This window comes from Manacus candei, unplaced genomic scaffold (assembly GCF_025592945.1).
Source record: "Manacus candei isolate 608988 ecotype Guabito, Panama unplaced genomic scaffold, ASM2559294v1 h1tg000002l, whole genome shotgun sequence".
Taxonomy (NCBI): Eukaryota; Metazoa; Chordata; class Aves; order Passeriformes; family Pipridae; genus Manacus; species Manacus candei.
Window position 1 is genome coordinate 14,171,355 of NW_026138050.1, and position 17,064 is coordinate 14,188,418.

The 17,064-nt window shown below is 59.2% G+C and overlaps 3 protein-coding genes across 5 annotated transcripts; 1 reads left to right on the forward strand and 2 right to left on the reverse strand.

Moving 5' to 3' along the window:
* Positions 1-521: 521 nt before the first annotated feature.
* Positions 522-6,682, forward strand: ECI1 (enoyl-CoA delta isomerase 1). Its single transcript, XM_051781367.1, has 7 exons — positions 522-680; positions 1,082-1,210; positions 2,106-2,233; positions 2,765-2,911; positions 3,781-3,902; positions 4,619-4,797; positions 6,168-6,682. Exons 1-7 carry the CDS (start codon positions 533-535, stop codon positions 6,332-6,334), a joined length of 1,020 nt encoding a protein of 339 aa, XP_051637327.1. The 5' UTR covers positions 522-532; the 3' UTR covers positions 6,335-6,682.
* A 118-nt stretch (positions 6,683-6,800) lies between these two features.
* Positions 6,801-10,245, reverse strand: LOC127468613 (deoxyribonuclease-1-like 2). The gene is made up of 7 exons (XM_051781932.1): positions 10,039-10,245; positions 9,608-9,696; positions 8,517-8,600; positions 8,300-8,400; positions 8,114-8,226; positions 7,725-7,879; positions 6,801-7,597 (listed from the first exon to the last, which is right to left on the reverse strand). The coding sequence occupies exons 1-7, from the start codon at positions 10,183-10,185 to the stop codon at positions 7,324-7,326; spliced, it is 963 nt and encodes a 320-aa protein (XP_051637892.1). The 5' UTR covers positions 10,186-10,245; the 3' UTR covers positions 6,801-7,323.
* Positions 10,246-11,723: 1,478 nt separating this feature from the next.
* Positions 11,724-15,604, reverse strand: LOC127468365 (deoxyribonuclease-1-like). 3 transcript variants are annotated; one of them, XM_051781453.1, is made up of 9 exons: positions 15,567-15,604; positions 14,858-15,005; positions 14,204-14,292; positions 13,955-14,038; positions 13,699-13,814; positions 12,796-12,908; positions 12,379-12,483; positions 12,206-12,302; positions 11,724-11,943 (listed from the first exon to the last, which is right to left on the reverse strand). In XM_051781453.1, exons 2-9 carry the CDS (start codon positions 15,002-15,004, stop codon positions 11,927-11,929), a joined length of 768 nt encoding a protein of 255 aa, XP_051637413.1. In that variant the 5' UTR covers position 15,005; positions 15,567-15,604; the 3' UTR covers positions 11,724-11,926. The 3 variants fall into 3 exon arrangements, with proteins under 3 accessions (XP_051637413.1, XP_051637404.1, XP_051637395.1); XM_051781444.1 differs by having other exon boundaries at positions 12,379-12,533; XM_051781435.1 differs by lacking the exons at positions 11,724-11,943; positions 12,206-12,302; positions 12,379-12,483; positions 12,796-12,908 and having other exon boundaries at positions 13,042-13,814.
* Between the last annotated feature and the right edge of the window lie 1,460 nt (positions 15,605-17,064).

Consider the following 17,064-nt stretch of genomic DNA (forward strand, 5'->3'; position numbering starts at 1 on the left):
AGGGCAGGCAGGGTACTGGTATCTGTACTGTCTGTATGGGCAGTGCAGGCAGTACGGGCAGTGCAGTTAGTACAAGAAGTGCAGGCGGTGCAGGCAGTACAGGCAGTGCAGGCAGGGTACTGGTATCTGTACTGTCTGTATGGGCAGTGCAGGCGGTGCAGGCAGTACAGGCAGTGCAGGCAGTACAGGCAGTGCAGGCAGGGTACTGGTATCTGTACTGTCTGTATGGGCAGTGCAGGCAGTACAGGCAGTGCAGGCAGTACAGGCAGTGCAGGCAGGGTACTGGTATCTGTACTGTCTGTATGGGCAGTGCAGGCAGTACGGGCAGTGCAGTTAGTACAAGAAGTGCAGGCGGTGCAGGCAGTACAGGCAGTGCAGGCAGGGTACTGGTATCTGTCCTGTCTGTATGGGCAGTGCAGGCGGTGCAGGCAGTACAGGCAGTGGAGGCAGGGCCACCACGGGGCGGCAGCACGTGCGCGCAGCAGCACCGACCGTGGGCGGAGCTTTCCGCCAAGGGCGGGGCCTTCCGCCAATGGGCGGGTCCCCTCGAGCGCGGCACCGCCGGGCCGTGTGCCGCTGGAGGGGCGGGGCAAGGGGCGGGGCCGCCCCGCCCCGTACCCTTGAGCCGCGGCAGAAGATGGCGGCGGCGCCGATCCTGGCCCGACGGATCGCCCGCTCAGGTGCGCCCGGACCGCGCCCCGCCCGGGCCCTGCCTCGGGCTCGACCTGGCCCCGACACCCCCCTGTGCGCCCCCGCGCCGCCAGGGTACCCCCTACTGTCACTCCGTGGGTGCCCCACGTGTCCCCCTGCCGCGGGTTTGGGGTGTTCCCACACCCTCCTTCAATGGGCCAGGGTGTCCCACGTGTCCCCTGCTCGGGGTTGGGGTGCTCCTACATCCTCCTTCAGTGGGTCACGGTGTTCCCCGTATCCCCCATCATGGGATGCAGTGTCCCTGTATCCTCCCTCAGCGTGTCAGGGTGTCCCCGTGTCCCACCTTGTCCATGCAGGGCGGTTTTGGGGAGCACGCCCCACACCCGTGAGGGCTGTGCCCTGCCTGTCCCTACCTGTCTCTGTCCCCCAGGCGTGCTACCCCTGTGTTGCCGGCCCCCATCATGGGACAGGGCCCCCCGGCAGCCCCTCGGGCTCCCACTCGCCCCGTGTCGTGCCTTCAGCAACAACAAGATCCAGGTGGAACTGGACGAGAGCTCAGGTATGGTGGTGTGTCACCCTTGACCCGTGGGCATTGTGGGGCACAGGCAGGGGCACTTCCATCCCTGTCCCGTGTGGCCCTGGGCATGGAAGGCCACCAAAGCCCCAGGTGTTCCAGCTGCAGCTGCTTGGGACCCTTGGAGTCAAGTGTTTGGGGTCAGGAGCCTTGCTGGTCATGGGCACTTCAGGTGGCTGGTGCTGCTGGGGTGCCACAGGCCAGCCCTGGCTGTCACTGTCCCCTCCGTGGGGTTCCTGCTTTGGGCACCTGGTAGAGTGGCAGTGCTTCTTCAGGGAACAGCTGTTGGGAACTTCTGCTACCAGGAATAGCTGTCACGAGACCACAGTCCCTGCTCTGAACAAAGGTGCCTCTTGTGGCTTCACAGTTCCTGCCTTCAGGCCCCTGGGTGTGTCCTCACGCTGTCCCCATCCTGGGAATGGCTACAACACCCAAACTAAGCATTTGGGGAGGACCTTTTGGGGCAGGGTAGGGCTCTTTGGGAGGGGACAAGGGCTCAGACCCCTTCCCGTGGTGGTGCTGGCAGGCTCAGTCAGGGGTGTGATCCCCTGGGCAAGACTGGGCAAACATGCAGGTTCAACTTTATCTGTTGAGCCCAGAGAGAAGGGAAGTGTTGAGCAGCATGACCCCAAAGGTGGCTGGTCTTTGGGACACGGGAATTGTCACTACACATGTCCTGGTCCGTGCTCCAGGTCCATCACTGGCTGAGTGAGCCTGGCTCACTGGGCAAAAGCAGGACCTTGCCCTTGGCCCTGCAGCTCTGGGAGCTTTTTAAAGAGCCAGGAGTGGGAAACAGGGAGGCAGGTGAAGCTGCCCTGGGCAGGGCAGTGTGTGCTGCTGTGGTGGGGAGTCTGATATCTCTGTGTTTGCCCTGGCACAGGTGTTGCCATGATGAAGTTCAAGAGCCCCCCAGTGAACAGCCTGAGCCTGGACTTCCTCACTGAGTTTTCCATAAGCCTGGAGAAACTGGAGAATGACCGTGCCTGCCGGGGTGTGATCATTACATCTGTAGGTGTTGTCCCTTGCTCATGTTTGGTCTCTTGGGTCACTGGTCACTGGGATGGGAGGGCCTGGAGGCGGCTTTGATTGGTTTTTGTAAGGGCTGTGATCTTCCTTCTGTGCCCTTTTCTGGCAGAACAACAACAGCCAAGTGTTGTCATTTGTCATGCAAATCAAATCTGCTTGTCTGCCAACCTGATATGTCCCGTGAGATCTCCTGGAGGAGATGCCAGTGTTTATTTTCAGGCATGGTGCGGGGATAAGGTGGTGCCTGGGAATGGTACAGGGCAGGTTTTGTGCTTTGTGGCTGATTGTACCCACACAGGGACCCTGACAATGAGAAATCATGCTACAGGCAGAGTCCCAGCACTGCAGGCCATGGTGGTGGGATGATCCAGGCTGTGGGAGCACTGGGGAGATATTTTCAGAACCCCAAAAGACCCTCATATCGCATCTAATTATCACTTTCCTGAGGCTGCCACGCTGAGGGCTAAAGGATGACAGTGACTCTAAGTGATATCTGTATTTTCCTGACTCCAGACTATCCCCAAAATATTCTCCTCTGGCCTGGACATCATGGAAATGTGTGGGAAGAACATGGAGCACTATGGAGAGTTCTGGAGAGCTGTGCAGGAGCTGTGGCTGCGGCTCTACGGCTCCAACATGGTCACGGTCGCTGCGATCAATGTATGTCCTTTGGACCCACCTCCCTTGTCACCTCTCACCTGCTGTGGCTTGTTTGCACCGTGTGGGCAGGGACAGCCGAAAAATCAGGCTGAAACAAATCCAAATAATGTGTTTGTTGGGGTGTTTGGGCGAAATTCGTGTCTGTCAGCATGTGGGGTTGTGGGAAGGTACGGAAACGTGGGATGCTGCAGGCACCGTGTGAGCTGCAGACACTGCTGGGGTGTAGCAGCATTTCAGCACTTCCACCAGGTTTTGCTCCTCCAGCTGTGGTTCTTGGCCAACTGGGAAGTGCTGTTGGAATCTCGATGTCCGTGGATGGGTCGTTACATGTTTGGTGTCTTCTTTTCATTTTCCAGTGCGGTGCTGCCCTGGCAGCTCCCGGTGGTGTCTGTCCACAGCCCGTCTTTGAAGGCAGCTGGGTCTTCCCACGGGCATCCTGAGCAGGGCTGAGCAGCACCAAGCCATGGCAAAGATGGTCACAAATGGAAGGGAATCCTCCCCTGGGAGGGTGGTGAGGCCCTGGCACAGGTTGCTCAGAGAAGTTTGGGCTGCCCCATCCCTGGAAGTGTCCAAGGCCAGGTTGGATGGAGCTCTGAGCACCCTGGTCTAGTGGTTGTGTCCCTGCCCATGGCAGGGGGGTTGGAACGAGATTGGCTTTAAGGTCCCTTCCAACTCAAACCATTCTGTGATTCAGTGAAACCCTGATAACCTCTCAGAGATCTTCCTTAGGGCTGTTTCGGATCAGGTGATCAGAAATTTGGGCGACATCTGCTCTGTCACCCCGTGTCTTCCCTACTCTGGAGGGATCAGTGAAGCTGGGGGATATTTGTAACCATGTCCTAGACTCACTCCATCCTTCTGTCTGCCAGGGGTCCAGCCCAGCAGGAGGCTGCCTCATCGCCCTGTCGTGTGACTACAGGATCATGGCAGAGAACCCCAAATTCAGCATCGGCCTGAACGAAGCCCAGCTGGGCATTGTGGCTCCCTTCTGGTAGGCCAGTGCCTCCTGCTTCTAGGGCCATGTGTAGGTCTCTAAAAAGAATTCATCTTCAAGGAGTTAATTAGGCAGTTTAACAGGTCATGGAGGTGTAGGTTGTGTGTCAGTGATCAGGTAGATGCAGCTGCAGGAGATGGTACCTCATTTCTGTCCTATCCTGAAAAGGTATCTGAAAAGCTTTCAGGTTGCAGAAAGTCCTAATGTCCTTAACCAGCAAGGACCTCAGTTCTGACCCTGCTGTCAACTCTGAAACTGGTGCTGGGGGTTCTCACTGGTCAGGCTCAGTCTGGGAATATGCTTTTCTCAGGGTACATGGTGTGTACCTGCAAAATCCTTTGGTGTGGAGATCTCTGAAAGCGTAGGGACAGTAACATACTGAGGCCCTTGGTTGCCCTCAGAGCATGTAAATGCACTGTTGGAAAGGAGCTTTCACACCAAGTTTGCCCATGTCACAGCAAATGGGTACAGCTGGGACCTGTGCATTGAGGGGCCAGTGAGGAGCTCTCATGGAGGGGAGAGTGAACTCTGTTGGGGTACTGCCAAAAATGGCTCTTCTCACATGATTTTCTTGGTGTGGCTGAGCCTGCAGCTGCTGTTCAGAGCCCCGAGCCTGGGGAGTGGGACCAGGGTGCTCTCAGCTCCAGTGGCTGGGTGAGCTGCCCCTGGGTGTTCCTTTCCCTCACTGTGGCTTTCCCTCTCATCTTCTCCAGGTTTAAGGACACGTTTGTGAATGTTGTGGGACACCGGATCGCTGAGCGCTCCCTCCAGCTGGGCTCCCTCCACCCTGCACCCGAGGCACTCAAGCTTGGCCTCGTGGATGAACTGGTGCCAGAGGAGAAGCTCCTGGAAAAGGCTTCAGCCATCATGGCACGGTGGCTGGCCCTTCCTGGTAAACCTCTGGCAGGGGAGGAAGGGATCTGATCCGAGTGGGAAGGACAGATGCCAGGGCTGGTACCTGGGAGCTATGTAACAGTTTCCACTGAAAGGGAAGGTGTGGATGGCTGGGAAGTGGGAGAGCTGAGCACAGCAGTCCTGGAAGCCTTGGACAGCCTGGAAGCTGGGTGTGCAGGGCACGTGGCTCCAGCTCAGCTCGCCCTGCCAGCCCTGCTGAGTCAATCTGGAGGTGCCTGAGCTCCAGATACAAACTGAATGTGTCTGTCAGTGGAGGTGTTAGCCCAGAAAAGCTGCCATGGAGTTGAGGGAACAGGCTGGGTGAGAGCAACTGGATGGCTGCCAGTCTGCTTTCATTGTCTGGATCAACTCTTGGCACTCTGCTGAGCTGGGGATGGCAGTGATGGGGGTGTGAGGACAGACACACAGCACAGACATCCTGTGTGTTTGGGCTGCTCCATGACTGCAGCACATGGTTCCTGGGCTGGGAGAGGGCTCTCTGCCAGATCTGAGCTGTCCCATCCCAGACCACCTCTGTCCCCTGCTGTCCTGGTGGCAGAGTGACACCTCACCCCTCAGCATGTCTCAGCTGTGCCCTCCCCTGACTTGTAGGAGGCACTGTGCAGACCCGCCCCCTGAATCAGAGCCAGGAGTCTGTGCAGGAGGAGGTGTCTGTAGCACACAGGCACTGGAGCAATTTGGGGTTCCCAGTGTGCTGGGGGGGTCAGTCCTCATTTCACCATCACAACTGAACTAAACTGAGGGCGTGCATAAAACATTTGTTGCACAGATGTGTTGCCACATCACTGCATCTGGCTGTGTGTGTGAGGTGCCTGAGGCCTCAGTCAGCTCCAGCAGCATCCAGGTATCCATGTGGAATGGCACAGGCCCAGGGATGAGCTCAAGGGGATAGTGCTGCTGGCTTCTTTTACAATGTGTTTGGGAGGAACAGACTGTCTTGCCACAGGTTGAAGAGGTTGGTTCGGGGGAGCTTAGAGCCAGAGCAGTTTCAAATAACAAGGAATTTTGTTTGGTTACTGCTGTCCTGAGCCTGGGGGTGTGTATTGGGAGGGGGTGTTGGGAAGAGGCTGGGCTCTGGAGGGCACAAAGAGGAGGAAATGCACTTCATCTGTGCCAGTAAATAAGTCATTTCCTCACTGAGCAGTACAGTCATAATTTATTGTATGAGAATTTATCCAGTTCAGCTTCCAGACAGTGAGATTTTCCTTCACCTTTCCCTGCTGGTTCAAGGAACCCTTTGCTGTGGGATCCCTTCCCTTTGCACCTGCACGTGGTGGTGGCAGTGGCTGGGAGCTGGTCAGGGCTGAGGACAGGGCGTGCTCCTCATCCTCACTGTCCTCTCCACAGACCATGCCCGCCAGCTCACCAAGTCCATGATGAGGAAGGCAGTGCTGGACCACCTGGTCGCTCACCGGGAGGAAGACATCAAGAACTTCATCAACTTCATCTCAAAAGAGTCCATCCAGAAGTCACTTCGCATGTACATGGAGATGCTGAAGAAGAAGAAGAGCTGAGAATCCAAGCGCCCTGGGGCAGGTCCTGGGAGGTCGAGTCACCCTCCGAAACGCTGCAGTGGCTGTAGGATTTCACAGCAAAGCCGTCTGCAGTGCCAGCAATTGGTGGCGTGCCACTGCTCCCATGGCTGCCCCAGCACTTCCCTTTGTCCTGTAGAGTGCCTGACACCACTGCTGCCTTCCCTGAGAGCAGGGGAAGCCTGCTCAGCCCCCCTGAGGGATGGACAGGGAGAGGGTCTCCACACACTGTGGCCTGAGCCCACCGGTCCTTGGATGTCCTCCCTCCTCTCCAACAGTTAATCATGAAATGAGATGTGTCAATAAATCTTCAGTGAGGTAGGAGATGGATGCTTCGTTCCCCGTGGTCAGTGTCCTGGCTGGTGGCCTGTCCCCAGGCTCTGGTTCATGGTGGGCTGGGGGAGCTCTGCCCTGAGCTGTGTGTCCGGGGGGGTCTGGGCACGGCCGGCTGTCACCCTTCTCCAGACCAGGATCCGGAACAGCCCACGCACAGGGCTCGTGGATGGGGCTGCAAGGGGTGCCTCCACAGGGGTTGGTGGTGGTGGGAGCTGGAGCTGGAATCGTGGTCTGCAGCTGCAGGAGGAGCTCAGGCCGTGAGCTTCACCTCGACCGGGTAGTGGTCGCTGACTGCCAGGGCCTGGAGGAGGGCGAGAGGAGGGGAGATGTGAGTCCTTCACCCCTCACCGTGCCAGTGGGGCTGCAGGGCAGTCCATGGCTCTGCCGGAACCTTCTGCCTCCTGGAGGGGATCACAATGTTCTGAACCCTGAGATACTTGACACACAGGGCTCCAGTTTTGGCACCTCTCATGGAGAGGCCCAGGCGTGGCCTGTGGTGGGCAATGGCAGGAGAGCACTTGCCCTCCGAGACCCTCATATCTCACTTGAGGGCTCTGTGCCAGCATTGCCTCTAACTCTGGAGTCTTGCCTGCACCTACCCATGGAAGACCGTGAAAAACCCCATGCATCTCTTCTCATCCCCTTGGGGACAAATCCCAAATTTGAGACAGTGACCCCAAATCCCCCCTCCTGTTTCCCCCCTTGGGTTCCTTGTCACCCTGAGCCCCCTGAACAGATGATGGCAGCCCTGCAGCCTGGGCCAGCTCGGCTTTGGTGCCTGTTAGATCCCCAGGTTTATGGTCCTGGCTCACCTCCTCCTGGTCCAGCCGGAAAGCACGCTGGAAATCGTAGATAGCAGCCGAATTGGACACGATGCTTCTCTTCAGCTTGGCCCCACACACCACGATCCTGCCAGGGAGATGTGGATGGTGGGTCCCACTCCTGCCCCTGCACTCAGCCACTGGTAGGGCAGGGCGGGCAGGGGGTCCCTGGGGTGCTGGGGAGGGGGGTGGCAGTGCCATGGGGTGGTGCTCACCTGTCATAGGCACAGTCTGACTTGCCCACGGTGGTGTCGGTGCTGTCGGGGATCAGCCACTTGAAGACGTCGCTGGTGCGCAGGCGGATGGACGACCAGTCCCTGGGCTGGACGTAGGCACAGTCGGCGTTGAAGTCACCCAGGAACATGATGTTCTGCAGTGGGGTAGAGGGAGAGGCTCATGGTCTGGGAATGGGGCTGTCTCTGACACCAGCCCTCCCGTGGGAGTCAGTCCTGGGTGCCTGGGAATCCCTCATGACAGGGCAGGAACAAGGTCTCCATCCCACCAGCCCTGCACCAGCTGCACTTGCCTTGGAGCAGGAACCCAATGGGGGTCCAACAGTCTCAGTGCCCACCCCTGGTGCCACCCCCAGTGCTGTGACACTCACATCAGTCCCCCACTTGTTGACAATGTCCAGGTAGACGTCGTAGAGCGCGTCGATCTCGGCGACGGCATCGTGTGGGGCTGAGTGCAGGGGCACGAGCACAAACTCCTCCACCTCTGCCAGGGGAGAGGAACATCAGCCCCACAGCCACCTAATGCCACCACCCAGGGCCACTTGTCCCCTGCTTACTGGTGCGGGGTGCTGAGACCCTCAGGATGAACGGCTCCCGGCTGAAAACATCCTGGCGGTCCTTGTACTGGTAGGTGTCCACCACAGACACGACATCTGTCCTGTGGGAGCAAAGGGATGGTTACCCTGGGGCTCAGCACGGCCTCTGTGTCCCCTCCATGGTGCTGGTGTCCCTGTGGTGCTGTGGCACAGGTGGCAGCACCCCCAGCCCTGTTACCTGTAGATGAAGAGGTACATCTCCTTGTAGTTCTCCCGTCCCAGGGGGCCACTGATCTCGTAGTCATATGGGGACTTGGACGCACTGTGGAGATGCAGAGGCAGGATGGTGACGTGGCTGCCACCAGTGACATGGCTGGTACCATCCTGGGTTAGCCTTGGCACGTCCAGGAGCTGGGCAGCCGTGGGGTTGGCACCACCAGTCCTGCTCTGCTGTCCCTGTGGGTCACTGCGCTCTGGCCGTGAGGTGACACGGGGTGTGGTGGCTCTGAACCCCCCCGTGTCCCACCCCAGGGTGGCTCCTTGAGCACAGCAGGACGCAGGGTGGCTCCTGCCACCCCTTTCTCTGCAGGGACGCTCCTCACCTCCCTTTGCAGCAGGGCTGAATTAGGTCAATGAGCAGCCTGGGGCCCTGCAGCGCCAGCGTCACCCTCCCTGCCCCGGCTGCTTTGTGGCCCTGCTGGAGGGGACACCGAAGGGGCGAGGACACGGGCTGGGCGGACCTGCTCGGGAGCACTCCCAGCTTTCAACACAGTGGCAGCAGCTTCCTCCTGGTGCTCAGCTGTGCCTTTTCCCAAAATGGGGTCAGCACTCAGCCGGTGGAGGGGCTGCTGCCCTGCTGTGACCAGTTTTAGCCCACCCCAGCAGCCTCTCTTCCTCCTGGGGTGCCAGAGCCACTCACCTCAGAGTATCATCCACCACTGGGTCCGTCCCAGGGTCCTTCTGCCACTTACAGAGTCTTGGGGTGCAGGGTCTGCCTATCCCCACCCTCTTCATCCCCCCCCATGCCTCTGCCCTGTTCTGTTGGATTTTGGAGATGGAGCTTGCCAGAGCTGTAGTTCCTTTCCATCCTGCATGCTCAGGTGGGGTTACAGCTTTCAGAAGGGATTTTTACCACCTGTATCCCCATTCCCCTCACCAGATTACTTAGAGCGGCTTTTTTTGCTCAGCGCCCCAGCACTTTTCTCCTATTCCCCTTCCCAAAAACAACCTCTCTGCCGTTGGCTGACCTTTTTTTTTTTGCCTTTTATTGCTCAGACAGCTTGGCTTTCCCTGCTTATGCTGCCGTCCCAGCCCCAGCCCCGCTCGTACCTGTTGAGCTGCTCCATGAGCTCGGTGACGGCGCTGAGGTCGGAGTCGCGCACCTCCTGCACCAGCACCACGTCGTAGCGGAGCAGGATCTGCGAGGCCAAGGGGGACAGCGATGGTGGGAGGGAACCTGCTGCCAGCTCAGAGCCAGTCTCCCACCCACCTCCCAGCCAGGCACCCTGGCATGGTGCTGGATACACCGTGGGGACCCACATGTCCCTCGGTCCCAGGGCAGATGTCCCCATGGGGGGCTCAGAGGGACTTGTGGCTGTGTCTGATGCCCTACCATGGTCTCCCCCAAGCCTTCATCCACTCAGGGCATCCCCAGCACTGGGATGCCATCCCATCCTCAGCCACATGTCCTTGGCACAGGAGCCACGTTTGCGGCTGTCCCAGTGCCCAGCCTGTCCCCACGTTGTGCTGGCTGCACTCACGTTGATGATGATCTCTGCCACCTCCTTGTTGGACATCTTGGTGTCACCGAAGGCCTGGATGTTGAAGGCACCGACGCGCAGGGTGGCAGTGGCCGGGCACAGGAGAGCCACAGCCAGCAGGGACAATGCCAGAGTCACAGTCCCCATCCCGCAGGGAGGGATGCTGAGTCACAGAGATGGGAGCTGAACTTGGAAAACTCCTTTGGATTTGGGGTAGAAAAATAAAAGGACATGCTGTACAAGAGCATATCATGATGGGCACTGCCTCGAGCAGCCTGTGGAGCTGGCACAGGCAGTCTGACAGCTCGCTGGTCCCAGAGAAGATAAATCCCATCCCACCACAGTGAATCCACCTCCTCCAGCTCCCAGGATCACCCAGCTCCAGTCCCTGACAGAATTTCTCCATCACCCACCAGCCCCAGCCACCACTGCCGGCACCCCAGGCTGTTCCATGTCCTCCACTGTTAGGGTAAGGAGCAGCTCCTCATCCCAGCTCGTCGCAGCTCATCCCAGTCCCTCCCAGTTCACAGCTGGAGGTGCTGAGCCTGGATCTGTCCTTACCTTGCCAAGTGTGCAGCACCTCTGCCCTCCCAGCAGCAGGATGGGCGGCTTTATTGCCAGTGGAGTTGCCGGCAAAGCAGGATGAGTCGGACACCCCCGTGGGGGTTTTGGCATGACTGTGGGCTCCTTCCCGCATTGGGAAACCAGAAATCCCACAGGATGACAGGGTGGGGCCAGCACAGCCTCCTCTGTGCTGACACAGCAAAGGGCAGCCCTGGAGGCTTGACAGGGCTGGAGCATCCCAGTGGGAATGGGTGGGCACGTGGGACACGGGGGCCTGCAGCCAACTGGGGTGGCCTCCCAGATCACAGAGTGGGCACAGTGGCCAGGCAGGAGGTGAAGGGCACTGACCTTAATTGGGTGATTCAGACAGTGTAATTAGAGGGAAGAGGAGGAAATGGCCTGTGTTTGGGTCAGGCAGGTGAGCACCAGGTGAGCACCGCCAGCCCCAGCTGCACCCCCTTGCAGCAGCCCTGGCAGTCACTCACAACAGCCCTGCTGGTGACCCAAAGCAGCCCTACTTGCCACCCAAAGCAGCCCCACCGGTGACCCAAAGCAGCTCAGGAGGAGTGGCATTTCCCGTGCCAGCCCCCAGCATCACCCCGGGGTGATGAAGGATCAGGAGGCTCTGACAGGCAGAGAGACAGCAGCAGCCCATGCCGGGACTTGCCGGGCTCTCACATGTGACACCAGGTTTTGCATCCTCACACCCAGTCTCGGGATGAGTCCAGTGTCCCTCAGTGCTGTGTCAGCACCGAAACCCCGAAAGTCCCCTGGGAAGCACCAAACCCCCTGGGAACTGACTCACATCCTCCACTTCCCCCCACTCTCACCATCAGTGTCCCCGTCAGCCGTCCCGCAGCCAGGCGGGCTCTGTCAGGATAAATGGCAAGAGCATCCTGTGCCCTGGAAAGCCTGGAGCCTCCCAGGCTCTTCCTGGTGTCCCTGCTTTTGCTGCAGAAAGGGAAGTAGTGCTTGCCACCCTGTGGGTCCAGGTGTCTCCATGGCAGGAGGGTCCCCCAGCCTCGGAGATCTCCCTGGCAGGGGATGGGGGACTTGAATGCCAGGGGCTGCTGGGGAGACTAAAGGGACCTTCCCTCCAGAGTTGCAAAGGCTGGAAGAGGTTGATTTTTAATGGAAGCAGAGAGCATCCCACTCCCACAAGATCCAAAAGAGTGGCTCCTTGCAGAGATAGTGGGCAGCTTGGCTGGCACTTGTGGCATGTGGGCTTCCACGAAGGCTGCAGGTGCACGCCGGGATGTCCTGGTAGCCACCGGCACAGGGACGGGCTCAGCGGGCTTTCAGGGTCACCTCCACAGGGAAATGGTCACTGACGGCCAAAGCCTGGGTATGGGAGAGAGCAGAGAGGGCCTGAGCTCATCCAGACACTGGGATGGCTGGCTGAGACCCCAACACTCCTCTCCAACCCCCAAATTTAGACCATATCCCAAACTGCTCAGTCTGGGGGGTTGATTCAGTGCAAGACTTGGGGTCGGGCCACCCTGGGGCGCGCCTTGAGGAACAAGGAGCCCACCCACACTCCCAGGAGGTATGGTGGGGTGGATCCCACTGCTGGTGGGCCCATGTGCCCTGGCCCCTCACTCACGTCCTTCCTCTGGAGGTGGAATTTCTGCTCGAAGTTGTTGACGGTGGCGGAGCCGGGATCGATGTCTTGGCGCAGGGCGGTGCCGCAGGCGACGATGCTGCCGGGGCAGCACGAGGGTGTGAGTGCCTGCCAGCCCCCCCGTGCCAGCCACTGCCCCCTACCAGGGCACCCACCGGTCGTAGGCACAGTCGGTGTCGGCCACGGTGGTGTCGGCGCTGTCGGGGATGAGCCACTCGCAGGCGCGCAGGGAGCGCAGGCGGATGGACGGCCACTGCGAGCTGGTCACGTAGGCACAGTCGGCGTTGAAGTCACCCAGCAAGATGATGTCCTGCAGGGCAGCGTGTTGTGTCCCTGCCCATGGACCTTACGGGTCAGCAGGGGCTCCCTAATTTCTTAAAGGGTGGCGACAAACCCCCCTGGGGCACTGCAGTGCACAGGGAGACAGCGGAGACAACCTGCAGCTCCCTGCCTGGAGATTGCTGGGGTGGCACCTGCTCTAATGGGTACAAGAGGCCTCCCATGGGACAAGTCCATCCACTTGCCCACTCAGCTGCCCTCAGAGAGGAGCTGAGCTCACTGCCATTGCTTACATTAGTCCCCCACTTGTTGATGACGTCGGTGTAGACGTCGTAGAGCGCGTCGATCTCTTCCGCCGCATGGCTGGGCTCGGAATGCAGGGGCACCAACACGAACTCCTGAACCTCTGCCACACAGGTGGTTGTCAGCCCTCACCTCAGCTGCAGCAACTGAGAAGGGAGCAGGAACGACAGGGACCACCCCCGGCCAAGCCCCAGCTACCAGCTGGGAAAAGCTGCTGCAGGGAAAGGGTGTCTGTGGTGGTGTGTGTGTCCTCCAGACTGGAATTTCCTGTGGGGAACTGCATCCATTTGTGTAGGGTTTGCTGCTTGTTTCCTGTCAGCTTTTCCAAGCCACCATGGTTTGGGGAAGGAGATGGAGGTGGGAGAGATGGGAGAGCGTATGCGCCCTGAGGAGGTTCTAAGGAGGTGGAGGTGATGGCAGGGGGTAGGTGATGGAACAAGGTGGGAAATGGGACATGATGGGAGATGGCAGAGATGGGGGATGACAGGCAATGGTACAGAGATGGTACATGAGGGAGATGGAACCCAAGAGGAGGAAGCAGATGGCGGGATATGGCACAAGATGGGAGGTAGCAAATAATGGGATGCAGGACACGATGGGAAGCAGCTGGAGATGTGAAATGGCACACAACTGAACAGAACACATGGTGGGAAATGACAGACAACGGGATGTGATGGGAATTGACAGGAGATGGCACACGGTGGGAAAGAGCAGGCAGTGCCAGCCATGCTGAGCAGGTATGTGGGACCCCTGGGCACCCACGGGTGGGAGATGGTCCCACTGCACTAAAGGACCCTTGTGGAGCCCAGTTGGCAGGCATAGCTCTGGGCTTAGCACTCTGTGGAGGGGACCCTGTGCCAGGTCTGGCATCCCCCAACAGCAGCTCTGCTCACGTGTGGTGGGCGAGGAGAACTTCACAATGAAGGGCTCCCTGCTGAAGGTGTCGTTCCCACAGGACTCGCAGCCATCGTCGTAGTAGTAACTTCCCAGCACAGAGACCATGTCCGACCTGAGGGAGGAGAGCAGGGCAGCCCCCAGCACAGCTCCTGGCACAGACAGGACCTCTAAAGGTACCCATTGCCCTTTGGGGGTTGCTGGGGAGGGCAGCAGGTGACACAGGGGACACTGGACCCTGGTGACATCCCTTACCTGTAGACAAAGAGGTACTGCTCCTTGTAGCTGGTCCGACCCAGGGGGATGCTGACCAAAAAGCTGTAGGGCTGCCCAGAAGCACTGGGGGGGAGATGTGGAGAGGGTGAGAGGAGGCTCCTGGTGCTCCCCAGCACCCATCAGGCTCTCTCCAGCTGAGCCAGGGTGCCTTGGCATGGTGAGATGCCAGCTGGGATCCAGCCCAGCATCCCATTTGCAGTCACCCTCACACTGTGCCATCAGGGTCACCTGTTGAGCTGGTCCATGAGCTTGTCCACGGCACTCAGGTCGGCATCCCGGACCTCCTGTACCAGGATGATGTCGTACTCTGACAGGATCTGGGGGGACAAGCTCAGAGCTGCTCTTCCCTGGCCGAGAGCTGCTCGTGGGACACCCATGGGTGCCTCAGCTGGGCTGCAGAGGCTCCCAGGCTGGCAGTGGGAGGCAGCAGGGCCTTTCCCACCCCTCCCTGGGTCTGCACCAGAAACCCCAAAGACCCTACAGCAGCTGTGCTGGATCAGAGCAAGGGATGGATTCCCCCTGACACCCCTCCCCACCTCCCTCACTGTCCCAGGGAAGGGGCTCCTTTGCTGGTCTTCTCTGCCTTGGAAGGACCCTGGGATCACACAGACCCATCTGTCTACTACCATCATCCCAGCAGCTGCTCCGAGGGGGGAACCTGGGCAGCACCAAGCATTGCCCACTCTGGATTGGGCATCAGCAAGAGTGGAGGTGGCCTGAGGTGGGAGATGGTGACGAGGGATGAGCAGATGGGTGAGTGAAGGGAGGTTTGGATGGATGGATGGATGGATGCCTACAGAAAGCTGGTGTCCCACTGTCCCAGGGTCACTGCATCCCAGAGAGCAGAGAGTGTCCAGGCCTGCTCCTCTCCCCTGCACTCACAGAGACGATGATGTTTGCCACGGTCTGGTTGGACATCTTGGTGTCCCCAAAGGCCTTGATGTTGAAGGCGCCGACCTTCAGCGCGGTGGCCACGTGCAGCAGGAGAGCTGCAGCCAGCAGGGACAGCACCAGCTGGGAGGCTGCCATCCTGTGTGCAGAGGGACAGGGAGGGGCTCAGCCCTCCTGGATAGGATAGGCTTTTGGCACAAGTGGTGGAGGTGACCAGAGTAATCCCACTGGCCATACTGGTTTCACTGAGAAGCATCTGTTTTCCAGTGAACCACGAGGATCCAAGGATTGTGTACATCCATCACGTGGGGCCTCATCCTGCCTGTCCCTCCTGGAGGGAGGCCAGACCACTCACGAGGCCAGAGAGGAAAATTCACTGGCAAAAGAGTAAATGTCATTTCATGGTGACACAGAACGGTCCCTTCCTCATTCACCGTGCTCAGCTCGGACACCTCTCCTGGCCTGGGGTGGGTGGCAGTGGCCAGGGACACTAAAGTCCTTTGGCTTGTGCCTCTCCCACCTCTCCTTGCATCTGTGCCAGAGACCCCAGAGACCCTTCAGCAGCTGTGCTAGGACAGAGGAAGGGATGGATGCCCCCCAGCACTCCTCCCCATCTCCCTTCCCGCCTGGAACATCCTCACCTGGGGTATCCTGCCCCCCATACCCCCATTTCCCAGCACTGCCCCTGCCCCATCCTCACCCACGCTGTTGTCCCTCAGGACCCCTCGCCGAGGCAGCACAGCAGCTCCCACCCACGGGGGAAGGCTTTTGGGAAGTATTCCCGTGGCACTCCGCTCCCTGGGGTAATATTTCACCAGTGTGTGGGATCTGAGCCCTGCCCAAGCCCAGGTGCCCCAAGCAGGAACCTGATAAGACGGACTGAGAGGACAGGCAAACACACCAGCCTTTGGCACAACAAATTCCAGCACCAGGAAGGTTTTGCTGCCTCAGGGCTTGATTTCCTTCTGGGGAAGCTGCTCCGGCTAAACCCTCACCTTTCCCACTTGCACCCTCGCTGTGGCTGCAAACACTTCCCTCCAGCACCACAGTTCCCCTGACTGGTAACACAGAGATTCAGTAATGCCACAATTTGGTCATGCCAAAAATTGCCCAAAGCCCCACAAACCCTCCCCACTCCCCAGGGGGCACAGCAGCCTCTGCACCTCCCAGGCAGAGACACCTACGAGGACCCTGAGCTGTGCCCAGGCTCAGCCCTGGCAGAGCATCTTGGCAAAATTAGGCCAAGCTGGAGAAGGTGGCACTGGGGAGCTCCTGTGGTGTGGGAGGAGAGGGGAGCAGGACATACCTTTGGTGTCATCCAAGGAGTCTGGAAGGGGAAGGATCTGCACCTGCATTTATGGGGAGGGACATGCTCACCTTGCCAAGTGGTTGCCCGGCCAAGGAACATGTGAGGCCGCAGGCTCCATATGGCATTTTTCACGGAAATAAAGGTCTGCTCAGTGCAAAAAGAGCCCTTTCAGCCACTGCCAATACCTCCTGTCATAGGTAAGGCTGAGAACGTGCTGGAGTGGATTAAAATGCCAAGAGATCCCAGAGACCACTCCTGGAGAGTGGCAGCTCCCCGATGTGGGACATGGGCAGCTCTCACTCATCAACAGACACAATTTCTCTTAAAAAATGTTTATTTCACAAACATGAATTGTTCCCACCCAGCACATTTCCACCCCTACATTTCCAACAAGGTGGGTGTTCCAGGGCCAACAGGAACCCGGTGCCAGAGGCTGAGGGCATCCAGTGCATCCCAGTGTGGTGCTGCCACTCTGGTCTCTGGGTGGGAAGCCAAGTTGGAACTGCCAAAAAGCACCACATCCCTGGCATGGTGCCTGTCCCCAGAGCCTCCCCAGGCGGTCCCACGGCTCAGCCCCATCCCTGGGAGGGCTGTGAGGTGCCAGGGGGTAGCAGCCCCCCCACCCCACCCACTGCCCCTGCTCACCCCAGCTCTGCCTCAGTGGCCTTGGCCAATGTCCTGGTGTTCCCGGTGTTCCCAGTGCACCCAGCCTCCAAAGGCAGATGTTGGGTTTCCCAGGAGGGCCATGCCAGGCCCCTAGAAGTGTGCAGTGATCCTGAGGGGCTGGGGGGGCCCCTGCCAGCCCCCTCTCCTGGAGCCAGGCACACCCCAGAGAAGGGGGGCTTCCCATAGAGGGATTAGGGCTCAGCCTAGACCCCAACAGGCTCCC